Genomic DNA, 27,193 nt, shown 5'->3' with positions numbered 1-27,193 from the left:
TCTTGATTCAAAAGGAAGTAATGGAATGCCTTCGAGGTTTAAATGTATCATCTTGCGCCCTTTTTCCAACGTGAGACACACACAGAGCGCACCGTGAAATGCAAACCAAGATTGAGATTGGTTCTACTTTAGTATGAAATTACGCCTTTGTGAAAGCTCCACATCCAGATCATCTTGAAGTTGAAGCTCAATTTTTTTTCTTTAAACAATGCTGGTCACATGGTTTTCTTTGCCGAGATATTCTTTTAATAAAATTGAATGTTTAGCAGGGCCCTGCTGTGAACACAGACTGACTCAGATCTACCATTGTGCATAATATTTTAAAAAGATGCTGGTAATGCCTGTGCAGATTCTTACAAAAACTAGAGAAAAAACACCATAATGAGTCGGTTCCCCTAAATTATCATTGTTTCAACAACTAAGATGGAAAATGTTTTATTTTTGTTTCTTTTCTAAAGAAATCCAAACGTACATTATGTCCTCTACCAAAGGACTTAAAAACATACACACACCAAAAACCTGAAGACAGTAAAGAAGCGCTTGTGATCTTGTTTACAGGACTTGAAAGTAAATCAAGTTTTTGTCGTCCAGTTTTTGGCTCCAGGAGAATAAGCTCACAGAAGAGGCACTGTTGGCCTGCTGGAAATGTTTTCTTGGTTCAGTAAGTGAACAGTTTCCATAAAGTGCTTTCTGGAATGACAGATGTAAAGCTCTCACAAATCCTGCAAAAAAGGGCTTGTGAATCCAACAGGGCATATTCCATTTAGTCCCTCCTGGTTGAGTTTGAGAGTCTGCACTGTGCTATCCTCCAAGCTGTTGACCCTCACCCCAGGCGAAACCTCCAGGACGCTCTTCAGGCAATGGATCATAATTGTGATCTTCTTCTTGAGCATCAAAAATTGCTTTCCTGAAAGCCAAAAAATTAACATGTATTAATTTATCATTTCAAAACATATTTCTATAAGATTATATTTTTCTGATCATTACCCTGAATTGAATGTATTACTCATTTTGATAACTTTGCCTTTGAGAAATTAGTTACATTTTTACCAGTAAGTAGTGCATGCATGTCAGACCCCTTTCGGGGTCCAGGAGGAACAGAAGCACATGGTAGACGGAGCTATTGGTTTCCCATCTTGGGGATTGGGGTAGTTTGTCTCTGGTGTTCTCAGGTCATTCTTACTATGGTTATCCAAACTGGGCCAAGTACATTCGTTTTGGACTGGACAATTGGGGTAGTGAGGGTGAGCATTCAAAAGGAACACAACATAGGCGACAAGAACTCTGAATTGAACAGTCAATCAACAGACAAAATAACATATTGTCCAGCCCGGTGCTTCTCTTTTAGTTAAAATAAAAGTACATACATCTCCCAGCGGAGCAAAATACTACACATTTCAGTGGAGTTACAGTTACTGGACAGTGACCTCACCTAGAGTTCTAGTGCGTGCCATAACCACTGCAGTGCACTTTCCCCACTCTAGGAAGTTCTCAGTTTTATGGTAACTTATGCAAATGTACTGGGACGAGCATTGATTAGGCACATGTACAGATCACTAGTTGCTCTCTCTCTGGATAGTTTGTACTTCAGTTCGATAGATCATTAAGCCAAGATTTGGCATTAGGCATAGTAAGCACTGTGACAGCTGGTTCAACTTTGCAGGATTAAGAATTATTCCGGGTTCAGGCCCAGCGTTATCTGCTCAATAGAGACATGGTTCCGGCAGCTAAATCGAGATGCATTTCGGACAGCGCTGGGTGGTGAGATCTGTGAAGTCATATGTTTGGCAAAGACTGTGGTGATGTGGGCAGATGGGCGGTGGTCTCACTTTTCACTTGGTCACTGTGGCCCTGCTTGACAGGTACTTATCTTAGTCAGTTGCAGCCTCCAGGCCAGGTATAGATGGTCATTCATCTTTAACTGTTGCAGACTCCGGGTGGAGTGCAGACAGGTCCTCATCATCAACAGTTGTATCCTTCAAGCAAAGTGCAGAAGAGTCGGGTCTCTCGTCCGGGTGTATATGGGTGCTCATCTTCAGCAGTTGTAGCCTATAGGGTGAGGTCTTCAAAGACTTCTAACAGGGTACACCACGTCAGGCAGTGGCAGCACCAGTCCATGAGATACCGCATGGGTGCCAGACAATATTGTTGTATTGGCCGATAGTTTCTTTACGTTGTTCACTATAGGAACTACACTCTGAGAATCCTCATGGCGGAGCCCCTATCTGCCATTAAATGTCTGAATTTGGGCTCTCCCGCCGACCCTTGTCGTCCCAGCTTCTGGCCAAAGTTTTAAATGCATCTCTAGCATCTGGAATAATGCCTCTTATATGGAAACATGCTAAAATCCTTCTTCTACTTAAGAAGCTGTTGGCCGACCACAAAGTCCTGGCCAATTACAGACCTATTTCTCCAATCCCTACTTTCTCAAAAGTGCTGGAAAAACATGTTAATTCAATTATCTCAGGTTACCTTGAAAGTAACAATCTGTGGTACCCCAGTCAATCGAGTTTCAGTGCAAGCTGTAGCACGGAAACAGCCTTACTAGAGGTGACAGATTACTTTAAAGATAAGTTGGATTGTGGGGGCAAGGCCGTCTTTTTTATGTTAAATCTTTCGGCGGCTTTCAACACCATCCCTCATGATTGACTACTGGATCTAGAGGCGCTGAAGCTAAAGTGGGAAACTGATATAGGGAAGGATATCCCCGAAACAGTGTGGGCTCAGATACTGCGGAGGGCCTGGAAGAGCACGCGCAACGCCAGATTCCAACTGGTACATTTTTATATCCTCCACCGGGCGTATTTAACGCCAGGAAAGATAAAAAAATACTTCAATGTGGACACTGCAGCATGCCCTCGCTTTACAGAGATAGGAGTGGAGTTGGATCATATGATCTGGTCGTGCCCAGTCTGACGCTCTATTGGAAGGAGGTGGGTGACACTCTTAACGCGATAACAGAGATGGGTTTGGTATTTGATATGGCTGTCCTACACTGGTTTCCCCCATACCCCCAGAAACAAGATCACAAGCAAGTTTGTAGATATGGGGCTCATATTAGCAAAGCGAGAAATCACACAGCACTGCAAAGCAGCGGTAGGACCTACTAGCGCCAGGTGGAGGAACGAGTTTCATAAGTGGGCTAATGGTGAAAGTGTGCTGAGATTTCAAAATGCGCGAAGACAGAGCAATGACAAGGCGTTAGAAGCAGCACAGGCATGGGATGCTTTAGTACAATCACTGCGCGACTATGGCACACATGATGAACCAGCGGAGCAGCGACACTCTAGATGACAGGCATACTACATTGAACACTTATTAACGGCTCCTGTACACACAAATTATCACGACTGTAACCGAATGCGGACATCGATGATGGGGATCCGGGGAGGAGGGTGGGTAGCTGGGGGATGCATTGGGTTATTAATCGGGGATACACGGAGAGTCATTTTTATTAGGACTCATGGACTTGCACTAGTTTTATCCCGACCCTTTCCCTGAACCTGTTACCAAGGGGGTTTCTTCTAGGGATTTAGACAGTGTGGGTCATGTAATTGTTGCTATATGCTGTGCGAATAAAACCCAATAAAATTTGTTTAAAAAAAAAATGATTGACTTCTGGATCTGCTACAGAATATCGAAATTGGTGGCCTGACCCTAAAGTGGCTGACTTCCTTTCTGGACAATAGAAGCCAAGAAGTAAGTATTTCCCCTTTTGCATCCCTTATACAGAACCTGAAGGTGGGCATCCCTCAGGGTTCAGCATTGAGCCCCATGCTAGTCAATGCTCATCTGACTCCTCTTGCTGCATCATGTGGAGCCAAAGTGATATCATATGCGGACGACACTCAGCTGCTCTTCACTTGCAATAAAGGGGCTATTTTTGAAGGTGAAATCATCAAAACATGCCTCTCTAAGATGTTCAACTGGCGGACCATAAACCAACATAAATGTAACCCAGACAAATTGGAGATTGCTTTCTTTCGTACTTCACAGTCTGAAGATCGAGGTGGCCCCAAGATGTCCCCCTTGACCCCCCTGAACACACTTCAGAGCTCGGTAAAAAAAAATCTGGGAATTAAAATGGACAGTGCTCTGTCCATTAAATCCCAAATTCAGGCAAAAGTGGGCACCTGTTTCGGTCGGAGAAAGTGGTGAGGGTGAAAGGTAGAGAAGGATGAGGAAAATAATAAGAAGGAGTATAACTATAACAGAAGTGTTTTACACACTAGGGTCGTTGTAAAAACTAGATTGCAGTTTTTACATGTTGGGAAACTTAAATACTCACAGCCTTTGGAAACCTACATGGAAATTACGCTTTTAAATGCAATGTCAAAGTAGAAATGAAACCTACACGACAGCATAAGTTTTACATATAGTGGGGAAATCTAACTAAAGACAAGGCAATGTGTGCACTACAGGCAGGTAGGCCATTGTCTCAATCTGGTTGACATAATTAGGCATCCTGGCAGTAAACGAATCCTAAGAAGTAATTCTACTGAATCAAGCCTGTATGATCAGTAACCTGATGGTAATATATAATTTGCACCTGCCCAGGAACTCTGAGCACCACACATGGCCTCTGAGCACTGATCCATGCCCCCCTCACTTCCACTACATACGGAGCAGGTGCCTTTTACTTTAAGCACCTCTACAATATTTGAGCATTAGTGACCAAGGCTGGCACACTTCTGACATACTTGAGCAGCATTCATGTTAGGTTGACATACATCTGATTATTAACAGAACCTTTAAATATTTCAGCAACACAGGCATATGATGGTAGCACTCGATTGCTTAGTTGCATAAATGACAATGGTATTTTAATTTTTGTTGTGGAAAGGTCTATGGGCTATTAATTGCTAAAGGAACAGAGTCCTGTGGCCTGGTACAGTGTTTAAAATGTGCGTTCTTTTTTCAATACAGTTGGCAGCTTTTCAGATAGGCATTGTTTCTCCTGTGGCACAAATAAAATAATTATGCTTTGGAGTTGTGTTTTTTTATTGGGTGCATGCTTCTCACAGGCACTTGCATAAAATACTAGAAGTATGAAATCGTTCTCGTAAGTGCTGTGGCAGTGGTGGAAAATGTCATCAGTTCCCCTTTAGAACAGGTTGCAATACCCAGTTATTTAGCCATTACATTTAAATGTGTAGTGAAACGCAGCTTCAGGCTTCATGTTTTCCAGATGTTTCTTGTGAAGAGCCCTCATCCATTTAACATTTACTCAGAACTGATTTCAATTTGCAGTGTAGTGTGGCCCTGGTAAAATATATTCTTCCAAGCATACCATTTGCTACTCATTTTTCCCCCAAAAAATAATTTGGGATGAGTTCTTCCGGCTTTAGATCTCCCAAAAAGATCCTTGTACAGTCAGTTTAGTGTTTACCTTGGGTAATTATCCAGTGTGCTTTAAAAGACAATCTACTGCTTATTTTAGCTAAATGTTCTTGGGGTTTTATCCACAAAATGTCATACTTTAACTTTATTCAATCTAAACTCGGTTGCTTGACCAACCATTTGACACTCATTCTCCAAAGGTCGTAGGGGATGGGGATGGAATGGTGAGAGGAGGGAAGCACCAAATAGTCTAGTAAGTTAATTTTATTAATTTATATATGCATCTAAAAATTGTGAAGCCTGGAGGCATCAACCACTGCAACAAAGTAAAATGCATTAAAAAAAATTAAGTATCTAAAGATAGTGTGCACTATTTAGAAAAGATGGAATTAATTGCTAGGAGTCAGGATGGGCTTGAAGTGATCCGATTTAAGATCCTTTTGAAAGAGGGCAAGGTACAGATCAGTCTCGGTTTCTCCAGTCAAGAGATACATATGCTTGGATTATGACAGCATAATTCTTGAGATAATATTTAAAGTCTTTCTTTCTTCAAGCCACATCCAGTTTTTACCAAAGTTACTGATTCATCACGGTGTAAAAGGTCTCATTTGGATTTCAGTTGAGAGGAGTCTACTCCCATACAATGATTTCTACAGTTTTATACAATTTGCTAGACGTAGCATGCTTGAAGCACAACATTTGCTACTCTGTTTTCAAAATGTTTCATTGGGTAAAATAAAGTTCACTTTTAATATATTAACATGGCCTGCCATTTGACCCCCAAACCCCATGGTTGGAGTATCTGCACCCACACATCCCTCCTTCTCCCCTTTATACTGCTGTGACTAAGGGCCATGTTCCTCATCATACATAAACCTTGCTATGTGCCTCACTTGTGGTTTAAATGTACTGTGTAACGCTGCAGTGTGAAATGCCACAGAGTAGTGTTGCATATGTAGAATGATGTGAAAAGATTGTTGGGAGTGGTGTCCTTTATAGATGGATATGGGACGGTTTAGGAGGAATCTGTATGTTGTATTCACATGTCCTTGGCCTACTTGATGGGAGGTGGAAGTTGGGTTTGGAAGTTAGGGCGAGGTGGTATTGAAAAGTGTCACAATTTTTTAACTACATGGTGACTGTGCTGCTTTTGTATGGATTGTTTGATATGTGACCTTTATCCCTGCCTGCAGGTAGGTTGCCCCCCTGCCGCTACACGGTCCTCCCGTGTCGCTGCCCCTGTGTAGTGCTACCGCCTGCTTGCCGCCCGCTTCCGCCGCCCCTGCTCACTTCGCATGAGCCTGCCGTTCCTTCTCTCCTCTGGGCTCTACCCTTGTCTCCCCTGCCTGTCTACTTCTGCTGATCGCTGCCCTTCGTGCTCCCAGCTTTGCCTCTGCGCCCTGATCTTTCCCCCTGCTTCATTTGCCTCTTTGCTTTGGTGAGTGTGCCCTCGTGCCCCCCGGTTTTGCCTGTGGCCCGGTGACCCCGTTTTCCTTTCTGCGACCCGTTTTGGTACATCTGTGCCCCTTCTGTGCCCCTTGTGCCCCCTTTCTCCTGCCTCTGTGTCTTCATACTTCTGTGCCCCTTTGTCCCTCCGTTTTAGCCCTCTGTGCCCTTCTGACCTCTGTACCCCCTCCCCACCACCTTTTTTGCCTTCTGTGTACTCCTCCCTGGTGCCACCTTCCAATCGCTGCCTCCCTGCGGCTCCGCCCCCCTCTGTCCTATTGGCCACCCCGCTCCCACCTCCCAGCTGCTCCTCCCTAGCTGCGCAGCGGGCGCGCCGCTGACGCACCTAAGGCAAGCCCGTCTGCGCCCATCCGCGCCTGGACAGCGCCCAGCGCCAGAACCTCTGGCGCCCGCCGGATCCAAGCTACCCGACTGAGATACGACCCCGCCACCCTCAACGCACTCAACAACGGACGACCACCCGCCTGCTACCAAGCCACCCCGAAGAGAACTCACGGACCCTTCTCCTGCCAAGCCTGCAAATTTTCCTGCCACCGAACCTGCACCCCACCCACCGTACTCAGCAACAACAACAAGAACAACCACCACCTCAAATGCATCCTCCTCAACACCCGCTCCGTCCACAAACACGCCATCGAACTCTGGGACCTCCTCGACACAACACCACCAAACGTTGCCTTCCTCACGGAAACCTGGATGAACGCCTCCTTAGCCCCCGACATCGCCATTGCCATCCAGTCAGCATCACGACCAACGCTGAAGACACACTCTCCTCCGCCGAACACCTACACTTCCAGATCCACACCGACCCTCAAACCACTCTCAGAGGAACTCTCATCTAAAGACCCCCGCGATTCAGCGAAACCATCGCCGACTTCATCAGCCCGCACGCCCTAACCTTACCTGAATACATCCTCCTAGGGGATCTGAACTTCCACATGGAGAACATCAACGACAACACCACCATCCTACTCGACAACCTCGCTAACCTCGGACTCAAGCAACTGGTGGACACACCCACCCACCGCGCTGGCCACATGCTCTACCCCATCTTCTCCGCCAGCAACCACATCTCCTCCAACCACTCCACCGGACTACACTGGACTGACCACAGCTGCATCCACTTCACCTTCAAGAAGACTACATCCCACCACCACATGCAAAGGATCCCCCGCAGATGCTGGTGCAAAGTCACCGCAGACCAGCTAACCACATCACTGAGCCAAAACCCACCCGCCAGCACAACTGAAACCAACGACACCGCCCACAACCTTGCACAGTGGATCACCAACTGCGCCGACGACCTCGATCCACTGAAGAACCCCCCTATCCTGACCGGCAACAGAAAAACCTTATGGTTCACGACACCCTTAAAGTCGTAAAGAAATCCTGCCGAACCCTCGAAAAAACCTGGCGCCATGAACGAACCTCAGAAAACATGACAGCCCTCAAGAACGTCATCTGCGAATACCACCAGATGATCCGCACAATCAAAAGGACAGCGTACAAAGAGCGGCTGGACAGCAACACCCACAGCAGCAAGGAACTCTTCACCATCGTCAAAGAGCTCTCCAACCCCAGCAACGACATCACACCTTCACAGGATCTCTGCTCCTCCCTCGCCACGTTCTTCCACCGCAAGATCACAGACATACACGACAGTTTCGGACCCCAGTCTACGCCTACAGCCACCAAACCTATGACCCCCACCACCATCCTCGACGCATGGACCGCCACCAGCACTGGAGACACCACCCACGTCATGAATACCATCCACTCTGGCTCCCCCCTCTGACCCGTGCCCTCATATCTTCAACAAAGCCGACACCATCATCGCACCCCACCTCCGGAACATCAAACAGCTCCTTCACATCAGCCACCTTCCCTGAAAGCTGGAAACACGCAGAGATCAAAGCCCTTCTGAAGAAACCCATAGCAGACCACACAGACCTCAAGAACTTCCGCCCCATCTCCCTTCTCCCCTTCCCGGCTAAAGTCATTGAGAAAATCGTCAACAAACAGCTGCCTGCATTTCTCGAGGCTTACAACTCGCTCGACCCATCCCAGTCCGGATTTCGAGCCAACCGCCCTCATCGCAGCCACCGATGACATCAGGACAGAGATGGACAATGGAGAAACAGCCGCTCTCATCCTCCTGGACCTCTCGGCAGCCTTTGATACCGTCTGCCACCACACCCTAATAACCCGCCTCCACAACACTGGGATCCAAGGAAAGGCCCTGGGCTGGATCACTTCGTTCCTCTGCAACAGAACCCAACGAGTCAGCCTCCCCCCTTCTGCTCGGCGGCTACCGAGATCATCTGCGGCATACCCAAAGGATCCTCGCTCAGCCCAACCCTCTTCAATATCTACATGAGCACCCTCGCCGCCATCGCACGCAAACACTATATCAACATCATCTCCTACGCCGACGACACACAACTGATACTCTCCCTCACCAGAGACCCAGCCACCGCCAAAACCAACCTCCAGGAAGGAATGAAAGACATCGCAGAATGGATGAAGCACAGCCGTCTGAAGCTCAACTTTGACAAGACGGAGGTCCTCATCCTCTGACAATTCCCATCCGCCTGGGACGACTCCTGGTGGCCCACGGCGCTGGGCACCGCTCCGACACCCACGAACCACGCACATAACCTGGGATTCATCCTGGACTCCTCCCTCACGATGACCAAGCAAGTCAACGCTGTCTCGTCCTCATGCTTCAACACCCTACGCATGCTCCGAAAGATCTTCCGGTGGATCCCCACCGAAACCAGAAAGACGGTCACCCAGGCCCTCGTCACCAGACGACTGGACTACGGGAACGCCCTTTACGCTGGAACCACAGCCACACTGCAGAACCGCCTACAGCGAATACAGAAAGCCTCCGCTCGACTCATCCTCAACATCCCCCGCCAGAGCCACATATCCGCCCACCTGAGAAACCTGCACTGGCTCCCCGTCAACAAGAGGATCACGTTCAGGATGCTCACCCACGCACACAAAGCTCTCCACAACAGCAGCCCCGAATACCTCAACAACCACCTCTCATTCTACACCCCCACCCGCCAGCTCCGATCCGCCAGCCCTCGCCACCGTCCCTCATATCCGAAGAACCACCACCGGAGGAAGATCATTCTCCTACCTGGCGGTCAAGACATGGAACTCCCTCCCTGCCCACCTACGTCTGACCCAGGACCATCTCACCTTCAGAAAACTCCTCAAGACCTGGCTCTTCGAGCAGTAGCAGCCCCCCCCCCTCCTCCCTCCCTCCAGTGCCTTGAGACCCTCACGGGTGAGTAGCGCGCTCTATATATGTTAATGATTGATTGATTGATTGATTGATGTTTTGCTGGTGGCAGGAGCTTTGTATTTGAACATTGCAATGGTGAGGTGTGGGGTAAATCACCTTCAGCGGAGTGTTATCAACTGTTGGGGTGACTTTGGTTACAATGATAATGGTCTGTGCGGCAGGGTGGTTGAGTTTGCTTTGGTCTGAAACAATGCGATTATGTATGCTACGATGTTTGGTATGGTCTAGGAATTGTTATTGCTTTTTACTGCCCTTAATGTGACACCGCAGTTCTGTGCAGGCTGAGCCAAATTTGAGGCACAATTCACTCTGTGTGAAAGGTTACCTTGACTGATATAGTGCAAACATAGAACTCACACACCAAGTTTTCTTTGCCGGATTTGTGATCCAAGCCTTTGTTTTAGGAGGGGGTGTCTGTTTTGGGTTGGGCTAGGATGGGGGTGACTGGCTGTTTGAATCAGTGGTGACTATGTAGTGAGGACTAGGGAGCCATGGCTTATTTGAATGGGAGAGGTGTGAAATTAAGAAGAAGTGGGGCTCAAGAAAACACCACAGAATCATTGAGTCAAGATAGCAGTTACACATGTTGTATAATAATACAAATACAATTTTATATAAATTATGCACTTCTGTATATGGTCACCTTCTATACATCAGGTCTGATGCACGCAATATCACAATTGTGTGTTGCATATATAGCATCACTAATGCAATTGTCAAAAAGGATCATCCTTTAAACCTAAAAACTGGACCTGAAACATTGTGCCTGAGAGCTTTGGGTGGGCAAGAGTCATGCTCGAGTGGCATCTATGAACAATTGTATAATTTAAAACATGCAGGCACAGGGAGAGCCGAAAGAAGTGAGTCTTGCATAGCTTTCATAACTGAGAATCTGTGATTCCCCACAGAAGAAGTGTCAAAATCATGTTACTGCTTTTAAGAGGGACTACGTTTACTTCAATTACTCCACACCTCCACCACTGCCACCACTAGGGCTGTAAGATAGAATCTGTTCAGAGCCCGCAGGCACTCTTGAAGATGGAAGACACTTGCCAATCACTGCAGAACAAATCTCTCTGCAAATACCGGGGCCCAATAAACTCAGCACCTATGTAGGTCACAATGGGTTGATACCAATTGTGTACGTCAGTAAGGACTGCACATTGATGATTGAAGCACGGCATTTTGTATTAGTTGGACCTTGGATCCCAATTCCAGTAGAAAAGAAAGTGTGTCTGAAAAAGAAGCTTAAATATGCAGACTGTAAGCATAAAAGCTGACCCAAAATATTCACCTGAATACTCACTACTTACCCCTCACAGTGGCATTATAACATAACGTGTATTTGTCTAGCGCACTTATCACCCAAATGTATCAAGGAGCTGAATAACAGATGTTTATTCAGCATTGGAGGATAAACAATATTGCAGTCTAACTGGGAAAGTGGCATAGGAATTCACAGCCAGTTACAGGGTTATGTAAAGAAAGAGAAGGCCCCTCCATCACAAACTTAGCCAGTTTCAGCAGACACTACACTACATTACATAGTCAATAGTGCCAATGGCCACTGACATTCTGCAATAAAGGGCAGAAATATTGCCTACTTCAGAAAGCGGATAGCCATAATCCACTCATTGCCAATGGGTGGTCTGCGCACCATCAGTGGGATAATACTGATATGAACGTCTGAAACAGGAGTCTTAATTATAACTTTTTCCATTACATTTCCATTTTGGTTTTAAAGATTAAATATTTGTGGGTGACAATATGTGAATCTGAGAGCCTTATGATATTTATCATCCAAAATAAAAATAACGTCCTCACAAAAAACTTGGCGTTTTCAGGATTCTTCCTCCACCAGGCTGAAAGGGAAACACGTCCTCCAGGAAATAATAGATGTGACCAACTGCAATTCCTAAAAATAAAAAATTATGTTGCCATTAACATAGGTGTGTGAAAAACATTCATTTGGTACACATAAACCACTAACACATTTCAGCTAGGAAGACTTGAACCAAAGATGCTAAAACATAAAGGATACCTCTTAAAAACACAAACAGAACCACCCTCAAAGGGAAAAAAAAATTGGCTGATTTGTTTAATAATTGGAAGAAAAAAAACAAGCGCGGTTGAGCAAGATGGTGGTCTACTCAAATGCAAACCGCTGTGGCTTCTCAAACCCTGCCTTGAATCTGCTGGACCCGCTGCTGCACAGAACACTGTATTGTTTCAGTGTGGTGATATGATACCTTAAATATTCAGCCAGAAAACGAGCCAGCTGAGCATCATCGGAGGGCGGACAGATCTCTGCTAGCAGGAAGGATGAGGTGGTCAATGGGTATAGAGAGCAGTGCTATGGGAAAGGCATTTGGTTGCAGCAGCTAAGACGAAGACCTTGGCCTAGGCAAGGCCTGCGAGTCCGATGTGGTCCACGCCACATTGAGAGGGCCACAAAATGCCGTAGATTGCATCTAGAGAAGAGGCTGCTGCTCTCCAATCCCACGCCCCGGTGTAGAGGCTGAGATTCTGGTGCAGAGCTGCAGAACACTGGCAGGAGAAAATCAGTAAAAGGATTCTCTGCCTCATTAAACAAGTTGCCAGCAGAGGCACAATCCACTGCAAAACGAAATTACGACGTGCTTTCAACCTTCTTGAAAGGATTAGACAACCGCTGGGCTGGGGTAATCATCTGCAACAAACTAAAGGCCTACATGAGTAAGGCACTGGAGTGTTAAGGAGCAGAATGTCTCAAACAGCAGAATGGTGAAAGACTGCCACTGTGTTGGGATAACTGTCTGCAGCAGTGTAGAGGTCTGAACTTGTGAAGCATTGGAGTGGAGAGTACTAGTTCGTCTCACAGGCAAACTACAGAAATTAGCCGTTCAACCGTGTGGGACTGAACGTTCTATCCCAAGACAGAGAGTGAGGGAAGACCACGGAAAATATTTTGGCTTGGTGGGATCCTGAGAGACATGTGGTCCCAACACAGTCTAAGGTGGCTAAGAATGCCTGACACAGAAGTATAGGGATAACATAACATCAAAACATAGGGATATACTGTAGCTGTGCGCTGGTGAAAATGTGGATTGAATGACTAACGAGGTTAGCCTAGTAGCCAGTTTTAACAGTTCCCTCCAGCACTGCTCTCCTTCCACTACACACCACGCTCACATAGGGTTTTAAAGTAACCCGCTCTTCCATAAAACATCCCTGTGGTCCTCCCTCGCAACGAGGGGGTTTTAGCCCGCGTTGAGACTAAGCTTTCAACGTGAGGAGGCACCCCTATGATGAAGCATGACACCCTTGGTGTGTTAGGGGAACCGTCCTTAAAAGGGAACACCGTCCTTTAGTTTGGCTGTCACATTTCACATGCCCCTCAGACTGACGTTCTGGACCCGTGAGTTCTTTTAGTGATAGGTATTACGAGTGGGGAGTTCGCCCACGCAGGTCCTTAAACCTCCCCCCAGCCCCCTTTTGTGTGTATCTTCTTTCATAGTGGCCATGTACCTGCTAAGATGTTTGTAGGATCACTCTTCCTTGTAGGTACAGAACACAATGGCATATTGTAGGCTGAGAATACCTATCTGGCGAGTTAAGGTGGAATTGCTGTTAGATCCAGTCTTTGTGGGAGAGTTATAGGAGTTATAGACTGGCACTTTGCCATGAACCTCAAGTGTCAGGACTAATGAATAGGAGGCATTCAAAGTGGTGCTCAGAGGTGAATGCGTGACTAATGGGCATGGTAATAGGCTTCTGCCACAACAGTTTTACTAAGCAGGAGACGTATTTGCAGCAACCGGAAGCAGAAGTGACTTGTAGAGCACACTACTCACCCATGGGGGTCTCAAGGTGCTGGGGGGGGGGGGTGAGGGGAGTGCCGCTACTGCTCGAAGAGCCAGGTCTTGAGGTGTTTCCTGAATGTGAGGTGGTCCTGGGTCAGTCGTAGGTAGGCGGGGATGGAGTTCCACGTTTTGGCCGCCAGGTGGGAGAATGATCTTTCTCCGGCGGTGGTTCTGAAGATCCGTGGGACGGTGGCGAGGGCGAGGCTGGCGGAGCGGAGTTTGCGTGTTGGAGTGTAGAACGTGAGGCGGTTGTTGAGGTATTCAGGGCCTATGTAGTGTAGCGCCCTGTGGGCGTGGGTGAGGAGCCTGAACGTGATCCTTTTGTTGACGGGGAGCCAGTGCAGGTCTCTCAGATGGGCTGATATATGGCTGTGGCGGGGGATGTCGAGGATGAGTTGTGCGGATGCGTTCTGTATGCGTTGGAGTCTTTTCTGAAGTTTGACTGTGGTTCCTGCATATAGGGCGTTCCCGTAGTTTAGTCGGCTGGTGACGAGGGCCTGGGTGACCGTCTTTCTAGTTCCGGTAGGGATACATTGGAAGATCTTACGGAGCATGCACAGGGTGTTGAAGCATGAAGATGAGATGGCATTGACTTGCTTGGTCATCTTGAGAGAGGAGTCCAGGATGAATTCCTCGTTGCGTCCATGGTCAGTGTGTGTCGGTGCGGTGCCCAGTTCTGTGGCTCACCAGGAGTCGTCCCAGGCGGATAGGGATGGTCCGAGGATGAGGACCTCCGTCTTGTCTGAGTTCAGTTTCAGACGGTTGAGTTTCATCCATTCGGCGACGTTTTTCATTCCTTCCTGGAGGTTAAGTTTGGCGGTGGCTGGGCCTTTGGTGAGGGAGAGTATCAGCTGGGTGTTGTCGGCGTACGAGATGATGAGCTTGTGTTTGCGTGCGATGGTGGCGAGGGGGCTCATGTAGATATTGAAGAGGGTTGGGCTGAGTGATGAGCCGTGGGGTACGCCGCAGATTATCTCGGTGGGCACGGAGCGGAAGGGAGGGAGGCGGACTCTCTGGGTTCTGTCGAAGAGGAACGAGGTGATCCAGTCCAGGGCTTTAACTTGGATCCTGGCGTTGTGGAGGCGGGTTATTAGGGTGCGATGGCAGACTGTATCAAAGGCGGCTGAGAGGTCTAGGAGGATGAGGGCGGTGGTTTCCCCGTTGTCGATTAGGGTCCTGATATCGTCGGTGGCTGCGATGAGGGCGGTCTCGCTGTTGTGGTTGGCTCGAAATCTGGACTGGGATGGGTCGAGGGATCCATTGGCCTCGAGGAATGCGGTCAGCTGTTTATTGACGATCTTCTCGATCACTTTCACCGGGAAGGGAAGAAGAGAGATGGGGCGGAAGTTTGAGTTCTTTAGGGTCCGCTGTGGGTTTCTTCAGTAGGGCGTTGATCTCTGCGTGCTTCCAGCTCTCTGGGAAGGTGGCGGACGCGAGGGAGTGGTTAATGACATTCCGTAGGTGGGGACCGATGATGGTGTCGGCTTTGTTGAAGATGTGGTGAGGGCATGGGTCTGACGGAGAGCCGGAGTGGATGGTGTTCATAGCGTGGGCGGTGTCTTCGGTGCTGATGGGAGTCCAAGCGCTGAGGGTGGTAGTAGGGGGCGTTGGTTCGGTGGCTGGGGGGGGGGGGGGGGGGGGATCTGGGCACCGAAGCAGTTGTGGAGATCGGCGATCTTGCGGTGAAAGAACGTGGCGAGGGAGTTGCAGAGATCTTGCGACGGTGTGATGTCGTTGATGTTGGGGTTGGAGAGCTCTTTTACGATGCTGAAGAGTTCCTTGCTGTTGTGTGCGTTGTTGCCCAGCCGTTCCTTGAACAATGTCTATTTGGGGGTGCGGATCAGCTTGTGGTGTTTGCGGGTGGCGTTCTTGAGGGCTGTCATGTTTTCTGTCGTCTGTTCGCGGTGCCAGGTTTTCTCGAGGGCTCGGCAGGATTTCTTCGATTCTTTGGGGTCATCGGTGAACCATGTTGTTTTCCTGTTGCCGGGCTTGCCTGGGGGGTTCTTCAGTGGTGCAAGGGCATCAGCGCAGTTCACGATCCACTGTGTGAGGTTGCGGGCTGCGTTGTTGGTGTCAGTGGTGGTGATAGGTGGGTTCTGGCTCAGTGATGTGGTTAGCTGGTCAGCGGTGACTTTGCGCCAGCATCTACGGGGGATCTGTTGCGGGCAATGGTGGGATGTGGTCTTCTTAAAGGTGAAGTGGATGCAGCTGTGGTCTGTCCAGTGTAGTCCGGTGGAGTGGCTGAAGGCAACGTGGCTGCTGGCAGAGAAGATGGGGTCGAGCGTGTGGTCAGCGTAGTGGGTGGGGGTGTTCACCAGTTGCTCGTGTCCGAGGTTGGCGAGGTTGTCGAGTAGGGTGGTGGTGGTGGTGTTGTCATTGTTGTTCTCCAGGTGGAAGTTCAGGTCCCCCAGTAGGATGCGGGAGACACATGGGACACGTCAGACAAATTCACAAGAAGCAGTATCAGCAGGGATTCCAAGGGGACAGAAACAAACCAAGGAGACTCTTGCCTGGGCTGATCAACAGGGAAAAGTTATACAAATTCATTTTGTAGGTGAAAGATGCATTGGGTGAGATGACTGTCACTCAGGAGGAAACAAATAAGCTATGTAGGATGTACTTTGAGCCGGTATAGACTCAGTAGCATAAGGCAAACAGACGTTTGTGGATATTTAGTTGGTCGCCAGAATGCAGCTGCTTTCCAACTAAACGGTACCAGGAATCTGGCAGGAGACTATTGGATCAACTTCTGAAAGTGTATCAGGAGGCAAACGAGGTGGGGAACCTATCACCTAGAATGAGGGAGACAATTGTTCCTGAATCCTGACAGAGACTCAATGCTATCTAGTTTCATTGCCCCGATTCCATTATAAATATTGAATTTTTTCAGCTGGTGACAGTCATCAGGACTTTGATTCATGATGATCAGTGTGGGTTTGTCCCACAGTTGAGATCAGGGGGAACAGTGCGTTGGCCTTGAGAGGCCTTTGACTCAGTGGAATAGGCATCTGTTGGGGCTTAAAATAGGATTGTAACCCATTTAGGGTAACTAGGGGAAATTATTATACTCTTTTCCAAATACAAAAGTTAAAACAGGCGGCATAGTATGGGACAGCTGAAAAATCCAAAGGGAAATTAGACCAGGATGTCCCTGGTTGCAGATGCGTATTTCACTGACAGCAGGCCTTATGGTATATGGGTAGAGAACCATGTTCATCGACTGGAGCATCAAGGTCGGATGAATAGCACAAATTGTTTGACTGTATGCAGATGACAGACTGCTCTATCTGAGACCGTGCCAAATTGGTGTACATCCTAAAAACAAAGTTTGATGCCTTTGAGGAAATATTGGGACTTTGCACTAACTGGGAGAAATCAAGTTGATCCCCATCTAGCACGCCTGGCATCGATTGACAGGGTGTACCTCATTGAGGTGGAGTTTCATAGGGTAATTGAAACACGTTAACCCCTTCGATGCTTGTGACGGAACGGTTCCGTCACGATCGCCGGTTGGGCTGTGCTTATGACGGAACCGTTCCGTCACGGCCACGCCCGTTTTTTAGAACCTTCAGCACAGCGCGAAAATTCACGCCGCGCTGAAGGTGTTAATACCTGGGGGCTCAGGTTACATGGATGCAAGCATGAAGTCTTTCTGGTGTACCAGATGAGATTGAACTAATGATATATTGATACGTTTATGATGCAAGACTATGTACAAACAGCAGGCGCAATCCTCTCATTAGGGCTACATATTGGAAAGGAATCCAAACAACTAAGTGTCTTACTTGTGATTAAGGGACAGACTGGAGGGAGGACATCGGTGCATGTTATGTAAACAAGTAGAAGCATATTACATTGAGATGTATCACACTCCTGTTGAAGTTATACCTGAATGTTAGTTAAAATTAGTAAACGTTTAAAAAAAACTATATATAGGGATGTAAGCTTTTGCCTAAATATTGGACAAATAGTGGAGGGGTTGAGGACGTAGGGGGACTTATTAAATAAGTTACCATTGACAATATCTGTTACTGTCATACTGGTGAAGACTGTGTTTCTCCTGTTCTGTCTCCACGGTTCACAGAGATCAATTACGTCCATGACGCTGCATACATTTAAGAGACTGAAAAGCTTATGGTGTCGCTGCTTGGGCTGGGAAAACAGAGCAGAGTTAAGCTCGATACACTGAAGCTGCCAAGGGACAAGGGTGAATTGGTTTACCATGACACAGAATTATACTAAGTGATGACATAAGACGCGGTCCAAAGGTTTGGGAAAGATGGCAATTGGGAAAGGAGTTTTCTGCAAGAATTAAATGGCCAGAACTTGCTGTAAGATTTATTAATGATGGGGAGGTACATGCTGGAAGACAGAAGAGGCAAAAATGCCCTTTTGGAGCATAAGGTTCATTAAAAAGACCGGGTACGTGGGAAGACCTGTTGAGGGAGGGCAGATGTCCGAAAGTGGGGGACTTTCATCACATCTGAAGAAGAGCAAAATACATTTACAATTTGCTCATCTGGATCAGGGAATCTGGGAAAACATTTCCCAAGAACCCTCACACGCTATGAAAGTGTTGCTTGGTGTGGTCCAGGGGAGAAAAATGATGATCTATCTTTACAGAGCCCTTTATCTAGACAAAGAGGGATGGGCAAATCAGGACACAGAGATGAGCTGCTGACAGTGAAGAGTAAGTCACAGCCACAGTTTAGAATTGGATCTGCACAGATTTATGTAAAGTAAAAATAAAAGCATATAAAAAAAGATGCAAATAATCAGTTTGTAACATAATATACAATAACAAACTAACAGATGAAATGCTTAAATACTGGAAATGCAATTCAGTAACGTCTTACATTTGCGAAAGATTAAAAATACAGTTTTCAATGGTATTTTTCCTCAGGTGATTTGAGGAAGACGTTCAAGTGTTAAAGTATAAATCATAAACACAACTCAATATACACAGTTTTTATATGGAATTAACAAATGTAATGGCAAAACAAATTTCATTTCTTACCCAAAAGATCCACAATTACAGAATTTCCCAGTAGCAAGGAAAAGCCCATAAGCACCCAAGGCAGGAACGGGGCCTGGAAGTTGAGGAGGCCAAAGAAGTTCATACGAACGTAAGGATTCCTTCGGCTCCAAACATAGACAAGCATTATTGTAAAAGCTTGGCCCAAGAAAACTAAACTAACAAACAAACCAAAAATCTGATGCAAACAGTTAAAGAATATTTCATGACAATAACAAAAGTTTACAAATTTTAATTACAGTGGCATGAATCTTGCAATAATACGATTTACGGTAAGTTCTCCATGGAACAGGCAATGCAATTCTCTGCAACACAATTAGTCCAAGAGATTACAAGAACGCTTCATCTTCTTTATGGTGGCTGTCCTCAGAGTCATATCGGTCTTTAGGATAGTACCTCCCACTTCAGTGACCACATATTAACAAGTGTACTAACATGTGAACATCTTGTAAAAAATCTCTATTCGTTGCCTTTTATTGACCGCCTGATGTGAGAAACTTTGGGGGCCATGTGAGGTTGAGTTTGCACTGACGCCATAACAAAAAACATTAAAAAAATGTCTCCTGCAGTAAATTAAATAAAAATGACTGCTTCCTGTATGCAATGCATTGATGAGAAAACTAACTTATATTTTTTAAAACTTAAAAGGTCCCAACATCAATACAAGACTGCGATCAGGCAGAATGATGTACGAAATAGGTAACGCGTGAAGAAAAGAGAAGAATATTCCTCTGGGCTGATCGAAGATGTGATTGACAAGGTCTCAAACGAATGGCTGAACGAGGCTGGTCAGAATAAGTCAACGACTGACTAGGGCTGACTAAAATCCCACTCTTTATATCCTGGAAGCAATAGCTCTGGCAGAGAACTACGCTGTTAACCTACAACTGGTAAAAAAGGAAATCTTCCTAAAACGCAGTCCAAAAGATTTAAAAATGCTCCTCCCCAAATTATTTATTAATGTGTTTATGCTGTTTTCAGACTTGGCTACACACACTTTGGGTATGCAAGAAAAAAGTGATTGCATTACGAAGAATAATAACTGTCTGAGCAGGAGATAGAATTATGGCAATTAATAAACTTTACAATGGCAATATTTGGTTCAACCCAGAGACCGAAGCATATTATATAAATACTTGGGTAAAGTGCCACCTGGGACTAAGTTTGAAAGTGTTATTATTTTTTGTTGTAAGCTAAATTATTACCAATCTAGTGAATAAATCATGGCTGAGTGTCAATATTTAGAGGCTTATTACGATGTTGGGCGGATGCTGTCGCTGATACGGGTCCAGACCGCTGAATTACAAGGCGACCATACATGGAGCGGTTACAAGCTTCCTTTTCTGTATGGGATCTTGTGCTGCGGTTGGCTGCAGCACAAGCTCTCATACAGAAAAGGAAGTTTGTGTTCATCCCAGCACCGTGTGACAGGCACCAGTAGGTGCCTGCCACACGGTGCAGGGATCAACAGGGGGCAACATGGGTAACCCCTTGGCCACCAACTGTAGGCCTCTGGTTTTAAGGGGGCCCTGCTAGGGGCCCCCAAACTCGCTTTTCCGACAGGCTTTCCATGTCAGAAATCCCAGCACGGAAAGCCTGTCGGAAACCGAGCATCGTAATCCAGGCGGCCTAAAACACCGTTCATATGGATTACGGGCCAGTCTCCGACTGGTCGACGGGCTCCTTGAGCCTGTTGGAATCAAGCCGGAATGACTGTACGGTTTCACTCCCGACCGCCTAAATTATAATAAGGCGGTTGGAAGTGAAACAGATGATCTCGGTCGGAGGCTTTCCGACCGAGCTTGCAATTGGCCCCATATTGTTACAGTTTGTGTGTGCTGGAGTACTGTGGCACGAGAAACAAAAGAAAATCTCTTAAAGTACATAAAATAATCCTAATTGATGACCCTTGGAACTATTTTTGTCATGAAATTAGTATGGTTTCAAGCTGAATGTCTACCCTGAACATGTGCTAATTTCAATCACGGATTAGTGGGGGCAGATAAGTACTTTTGGGTAACAACCAAGTTTCTACTCATGGGCAGTGCCTAGTTTTCCCAAAAAATAATATAGATTTTTTGACAATAACTAATGAACAAAAGCAAATGTGAATTCATGTGATCACAGCGAAGTAAAAGCTTCTCAGTAATGTAACTGAGCCAATAAGAGAGATCCTTAAGTGTATCAATCAAGAAGCTCAGAAAAGTACATCCTCCAGCAGTCCAAAGTCTGACCACACTACCAAGGTATATGAAAAAGTGCAACTTTATTGGAGTCCGACTTTCTTTTCTTAGTTAAAAAAAGGCCTAATATCATAGGAATCAATGACATTAACACAAATCTGTTGGGGAAAGTCCTAAGTCTCCAGCCCAGGCCACACAGATTTTTTATATACAAGAAAAAAGACATAGGCAGCCAAACTATGGAACTCACTACCTCCAAGCATACGATCAACGGACAACTATCTTATCTCCAGAAGACTATTCAAGAGTTGGCTCTTCCCTACATAACTACCATACTCGAACACAAACATTCAGTATATGTGTACAAACGTGCATATAAACATTTGATTTGATTACATGCATGTATCTAAATAAGTTTATTTCTGTGTATAAATATGCATAATAATTATGTTTAGAAATTTAAAGATATTTAGGCCTGCTTAACAAATGTATCTATTACTTAATGGTTATATTGTTCTATGCGCAACATGTATATAGGTCACTGCATAGTTTTCATGCAGGTTATTTGATTGGATGTTTATGGTTCTCGGTTTAGTTTTTCTATCACAACATGTAAATGGTTTGTGACTTTACTCATACTGTAAAAGAAAAAAAAAATACTAAAATTGTGTCTCTCAAATGCACTACCCTGTTTCACCCTATACCTCTCAATATATCCTCTTCCTCCACTCTATTACTCATCCCAAAACTAATTCTACCGCTGTGATCTCCAAAATAACTCTTTTTAGGCTCTTCCCTCGTCTATCCCTCCTTGCATCACCCCAAACATCATTTTCCCTACTTAAGACTCATCAGAGACCTCAGTTTACTACTATAATCTCCCAAATCCATTTCTAGAGACTCTTCCTTCCTCCCTCTCTCCTTTACTTATCCCAAACCCTCCTACTACTATGATCTCCCAATAAACATTTTCTAGACTCTTCCCTCTTCTTTCCATCCATTATCCTTTTCAGTCCAACTAAGACTCAAATGTCCACTGCTCAAAATTAATTTGTTTCCCTATACTAATTCACCACTAATCCTTTTCGAGTTCCGGAGGCACGTGCTACCCGCCTAAAAGCACTTTGACGCCTTGTTGTGGGTAGTAAGCGCTATATAAATGCAATTACCATAGAAAGCATTTCTTTCTGAATTGTTATGCAATGCTTGTAGGCTTTTTCTGTAAAACAAAAATACATACAACCCATGCAATACAAACATTTTAAAGACATTTTTTGCTCTGTAGGCATTCCGATTTTAGGAAAACATTCCAAAAGGATACAGTCATTAAAAGTCCACCAAAAAGAAACATAAATACAAAATCTGCTGTCCGACTTCGGAAAGAGCCTTCTTCCAGCATTCGACAGTATCGATATCTGAAGGAAAACTAGTTCAGGAAACAATCAATACTTTTTAACAGGAAGTTCACAATCACGTTTCATGAAGAGCAAATACTCGTAGTACTCCGTATATCGCATTTTGTACAGCGCAGATGGTTGAAGTTGCTGGCTTTGTAGCTTATATGTAGATAATTAAATTCCTCTCTATTCTCCACAGCAACTGGAGAAGAATATCATGCGCACTTTGGCAAGCAGGTCAAAATCAAAAGGGCTTTAAATGCCAGACAGAAGTAGTGCTTGGGTCCCTCTCACTCTGAAGGAGTGGGATAGTAGACTATTTTAAACTTCACTTTTTATTAGAGCAGGTAATGCATACACTGACAGCAGCAGTATCACAAGTACATGTCTTTGTATTTATTCATCAGCAGTATGTATAGCTTTTCACCACAGCTTGAGAGTGTGTGGTGCCACACTGTATGTTATGTTTTAGAGGCAGAAAGGGCAAATTGTTCAGAGAAATGGACACCACAGTCACACTGATGAAATGCCCTGGCCTTTGAAAAGGAATAAAGCATAGATTTTGGAACAAAGAAAATCAAAGGAGGTGTAAAAAAGAAAATCTCACGAGTTAGTCATGCAGTTTACTGAACAGAAAAGGGAGAGCAACAACATTTTAACGCTATTTAAGTGTTTCGTTAAACTTCAAATCACGGCCCTAATGTTCTATTAACATGTTACAATGTATTGTATTCACAGGGTTCATTTTGCGGCCATGCACCTTCTGACATGGTGTTTGGTGTCCACAAATCCTAAGTAGAACTAACACGTGCACTCCACAGAGCAGCAATGTTTGAACACCTGAAATACAGCGCAATAGCCAGTTAGGACGTGTTGATCAACAGTTTTTCATTACTGGTTAGACTATGTTTTAAGCAACAAATAAGGACGACAAAATGACACTGGTATTTCACTTCAAACGTATAGGATGTAACGAACTAAACACAACTACAACAAAACTCCCATTTCAGTTAATAGAACTGCCACAGCAATGTTCCAAGACAAACTGACGTTTGTCACAAAATACTGAAAACTATGTTTTCATGTTTCATGCTAAATTATTTGATATGATTCTACAACTGCAAGAAAATGTTTCTACCCCAGGGTTGTGGTTGAATTTGGATAAGCAAGGGTCTCAAACAAACATGTTTTTTCCTCACTGTAACAGACACAATTACGTTTGATTAAGACAGATATTTGCTTGCTTTAATCCAGTTTACAAACTGACATTCAGAGAGAACTGCTAATCAACAATGAGAAGGGGGCACAGTTGAACCTTCAGAGCCCAGCTGGCTACTAGATATTTCCTCTTACAGGACATCCACTCAAATATAAATACTACAGCTTTTTACTAGAACTTCATCTCGACTTCGGCTGGCCAAAGATTCTAATTTTCAACAAACTAATTCTGGAATTCAGCAGTTCTTTCTGCCACGACACACTGCACCAACTCTCCTCATCTCTTAACTGTCTACAGCATTGGAATGGCCCGTTGGAATAATAAGGGAGTTCCCCAGTAGGCTGGGACACTGGAGGCTTCTTCCCAGCTCTTAAGCCATCAAAGTGCACATCATTGGAGGCGTCTTCCCAGCTCTTATCAAGCAGCCAAAGTGTCCATTGTTGGAGGGTTCTTCCCAGCTCTGATCAAGCAGCCATCAAAGCGTCCATCATTGTGACGAAGCAGTCAGTGCTTCCCTCATACCAGACTTGTAAATATTGGGGCATGAACTGCGAATGATCAGTCTCAGCTACGTGCACAAATATACACATGCACTCTCAATTTAGGTTTCATAATCTCCCATGTCAGTTTCATTGGGTGTACGAGTCTGAAACACAAAGGCCAATCACACGTGTCTTCCACAAAGCAACATAAAGGCTAATGGATTTGCATTTGAGCCCCACCGTCCATGCTGTGCACCACAGTTCATTGTGAGAGAGCACTCCGAGGCATGTTGCAGAGGGACCATGTTGCTGTTCTTAATGCCTTGCCCCTCACTTGTGGGAAATGTTGTGGATGAGGAATTGTAGCGCCACTGCACCATGTTAGATTGCTGCCTCAGCGCTAGCAAACACTTTCCTCTTTGTGCACAGGACTGTCTTTATTATTTGAGTTCTTCACTGATCAAAAGAGCAAGATGAACCTGGTCAGTCTGGAGGTATGGAATGAAAACAATACATACTTCAGTAGTGTCATTTTTGCATACATACTGCGATAAATAGCTTCCTGGTTATTGCATCTGAGACAGTCTCCTCAAATTGTTTGCCTTCCCAGAGCGCCCTGCCCTCCTCTTATAATGTTAGAGTAATGCCACACTACACACTTCTGCGTGTACACAGCAGTTCAGTGAAAGAGCAGTTTAACAAAGAATCCCACCACTGTTCCTCTTTAGTAAGTAGTGTCTTTTACATGTGGGGTTTGTGTCAGGTGTTTGTTTATCGATTATAAGATATAATAGTGACACCTGAAGTTTGCAACGCGGTTAAACAGTCAGTATATGCTGAATATGCTATACATAGGGCGCTTATGTAGCACTTCGTGCCACACTTTGACCATTTGCTGCGCTGTAAAAAACAAGAAATACAATAATTTACCAACCAGGATGGAAATTGAGGGTGGCCTTATGAGGGGAAGGGGAAGAGAACAGGGACACTAAGAGTGGGGGGAGGAGAATAATTATGATCTCTCGAATGCTGAAATAACTGGTTACGATATTATCATCATTCTCTGGTTTGGAATGTGGAGTTCAGTGTGACTGGACCTGGAGCGGTTGTTAATCTGGGTTTGCGAACACGTACCCCATAACAGTTACATGACATTTGGAACACGTGAGAATGACACGTAAATGGAGATATGTGTGTCAAAATGCTCTTCGGCATCACAAGTCTGTATCAGAATGTACTTCTTCCAGCGAGCAGTCCTCATCTCCAGAGGCATCATAGACCAATAAAGCTGTAAAAGCTCTGAAAACCGATATCGCTTAAAGGAGAACAAGTTATGTCTTTTTTCATTGCTTTCTTTAGGCAAACTGTTTGAGTCATTTAAGATGTAACTTTTTTTATACATGTAAATGCAGCCCTTGAACATCAGCCTCCTTTAATCTATTTCTTTCACAGGTTAGTGGTCAGCTCTGTATGTTATTGTTCAGGGACTTCGGTTCCGGATCTCTAACCAGGACCAACAACCTCCAAGCTGCTCCCTTAGATAAGTGAAGAGTGCACACATTACACTCACTTTTGGATAGCTCTCCCACACCGCTCCTTTAATTTCCTCAGCTGAGACTGCACACCTGAGTGGTACAGTTACCCTTCTGAACCGGACTATTTTTAAACAGCTGATTTGGTGAGGGATATCTATGGAGATGCCATGCAGCTACTCCCCAAGATGGACCCCAAGATGTTTCAGTATGGTCACAGATAAGAAGTTCACCAACAGATGCAGGTTGGATCAACCTGTGGTGGTACCAATAAGATCATCAGAGAAAAAGGAGACACTTCAGCACTGATTTTTGGGGAGTTGGTAGGGAGGGGGCTCAGGGTTAGGACAAGAGGAGACCAGGACCCAGAGATGTTGCCCTGCACTGGTCTGGGAGGAATGTTTTTCTACAGTTGCAGATAAGCATCCTAAACCCTGCGTGGCCCTGCATAGTAACACCAGGATAGGCACCCAGCAGGCCGGTCTGACTGCTTACTCCGTTCCCAAGGAGTAGCACCTGAAGGGTGCTTAGACACCAGCTGACCTCAACCTGCTCTGCTCCATTGCACACCAGTCTACTCCGAGGTGGTCCAGAAGTGGGTGCTGGGCAACATCAGACCAATTCAGCCCTTCTGAGGAGCCGGGGAGCACACACTAGGACGAAAGATAGTCAGTGCGATAACATCTTCCCATTAGAGCAAACATCGGGCTGCAACTATTGCAGGGTACTCGGCAAAACCGTTGTGGAGGAGGAAGGATGAACAACAGAGTGAGAAAAACAAATTGATTGAGTAATATTAAATAACAGAGGGAGAGTCACCGGAATGGTGATGTAGAAAAGTAGAATTTAGGGTATAATAGTAGGTGGAAATAGCAGATCATATGAGGGGTGGACTCCCTCCTTACCCTCATGATGGTGGCCGTCATCTCCCCTTTATGCTCTTTGATGGAAGGGAGAGTGTGGACAGTGGAGAGGATGTGGAAAGAAAAACTAGATGCACACTAGGCATTACCGAGAGAAGAAAATGGTTGCTGGGAAGATAGACAGTGCAGCGGTCCAAGCTTGAGAGATGTATAAATGCAAGAGAAAAGTGACAAAAGGGATGGAATGAACAGGAGCATGAGAGGGAATGAAGAGGAAATGGAGAGGAAAAGGAGAAGGAATTATAGAGACAAAACAAATTAAAAAGAGAAAGTGTGGGAGGAGGAAAGAGTAGATTACTCCAGGAATGAATAGAGGCTAAGAATAAAGCAGTGTAATTTTCCTTCACCCAAGCAATTATTTTTCACAAACGATAATTTTCATGCTTTAGAACTGAACCAAGCGTGGCCCATTAAGGGAGATTTATATTGCTTGCACATCTGTGCCTCATTCTATGCC

The 27,193-nt window shown here is 45.5% G+C and overlaps 1 protein-coding gene across 1 annotated transcript in view; it reads right to left on the bottom strand.

Moving 5' to 3' along the window:
* Positions 1 to 419: 419 nt before the first annotated feature.
* Positions 420 to 27,193, bottom strand: part of DERL2 (derlin 2) — a 52,751-nt gene continuing 25,977 nt past the window's right edge. Inside the window, exons 4-7 of the mRNA XM_078679695.1 lie at positions 22,505 to 22,598; positions 18,983 to 19,178; positions 11,948 to 12,038; positions 420 to 907 (exon numbers count right to left, since the gene is read on the bottom strand). Coding sequence (XP_078535821.1) covers positions 802 to 907; positions 11,948 to 12,038; positions 18,983 to 19,178; positions 22,505 to 22,598 — 487 coding nt within the window. The 3' untranslated portion in view covers positions 420 to 801. The remainder of the gene's footprint in view (positions 908 to 11,947; positions 12,039 to 18,982; positions 19,179 to 22,504; positions 22,599 to 27,193) is intronic.

The sequence above is a fragment of the Lissotriton helveticus genome, chromosome 3_1 (genome assembly GCF_964261635.1).
Source record: "Lissotriton helveticus chromosome 3_1, aLisHel1.1, whole genome shotgun sequence".
Classification (NCBI taxonomy): domain Eukaryota; kingdom Metazoa; phylum Chordata; class Amphibia; order Caudata; family Salamandridae; genus Lissotriton; species Lissotriton helveticus.
The sequence above is the reverse complement of the archived record's forward strand: the minus strand, read 5'-3'. Positions and strand labels throughout refer to the sequence as shown.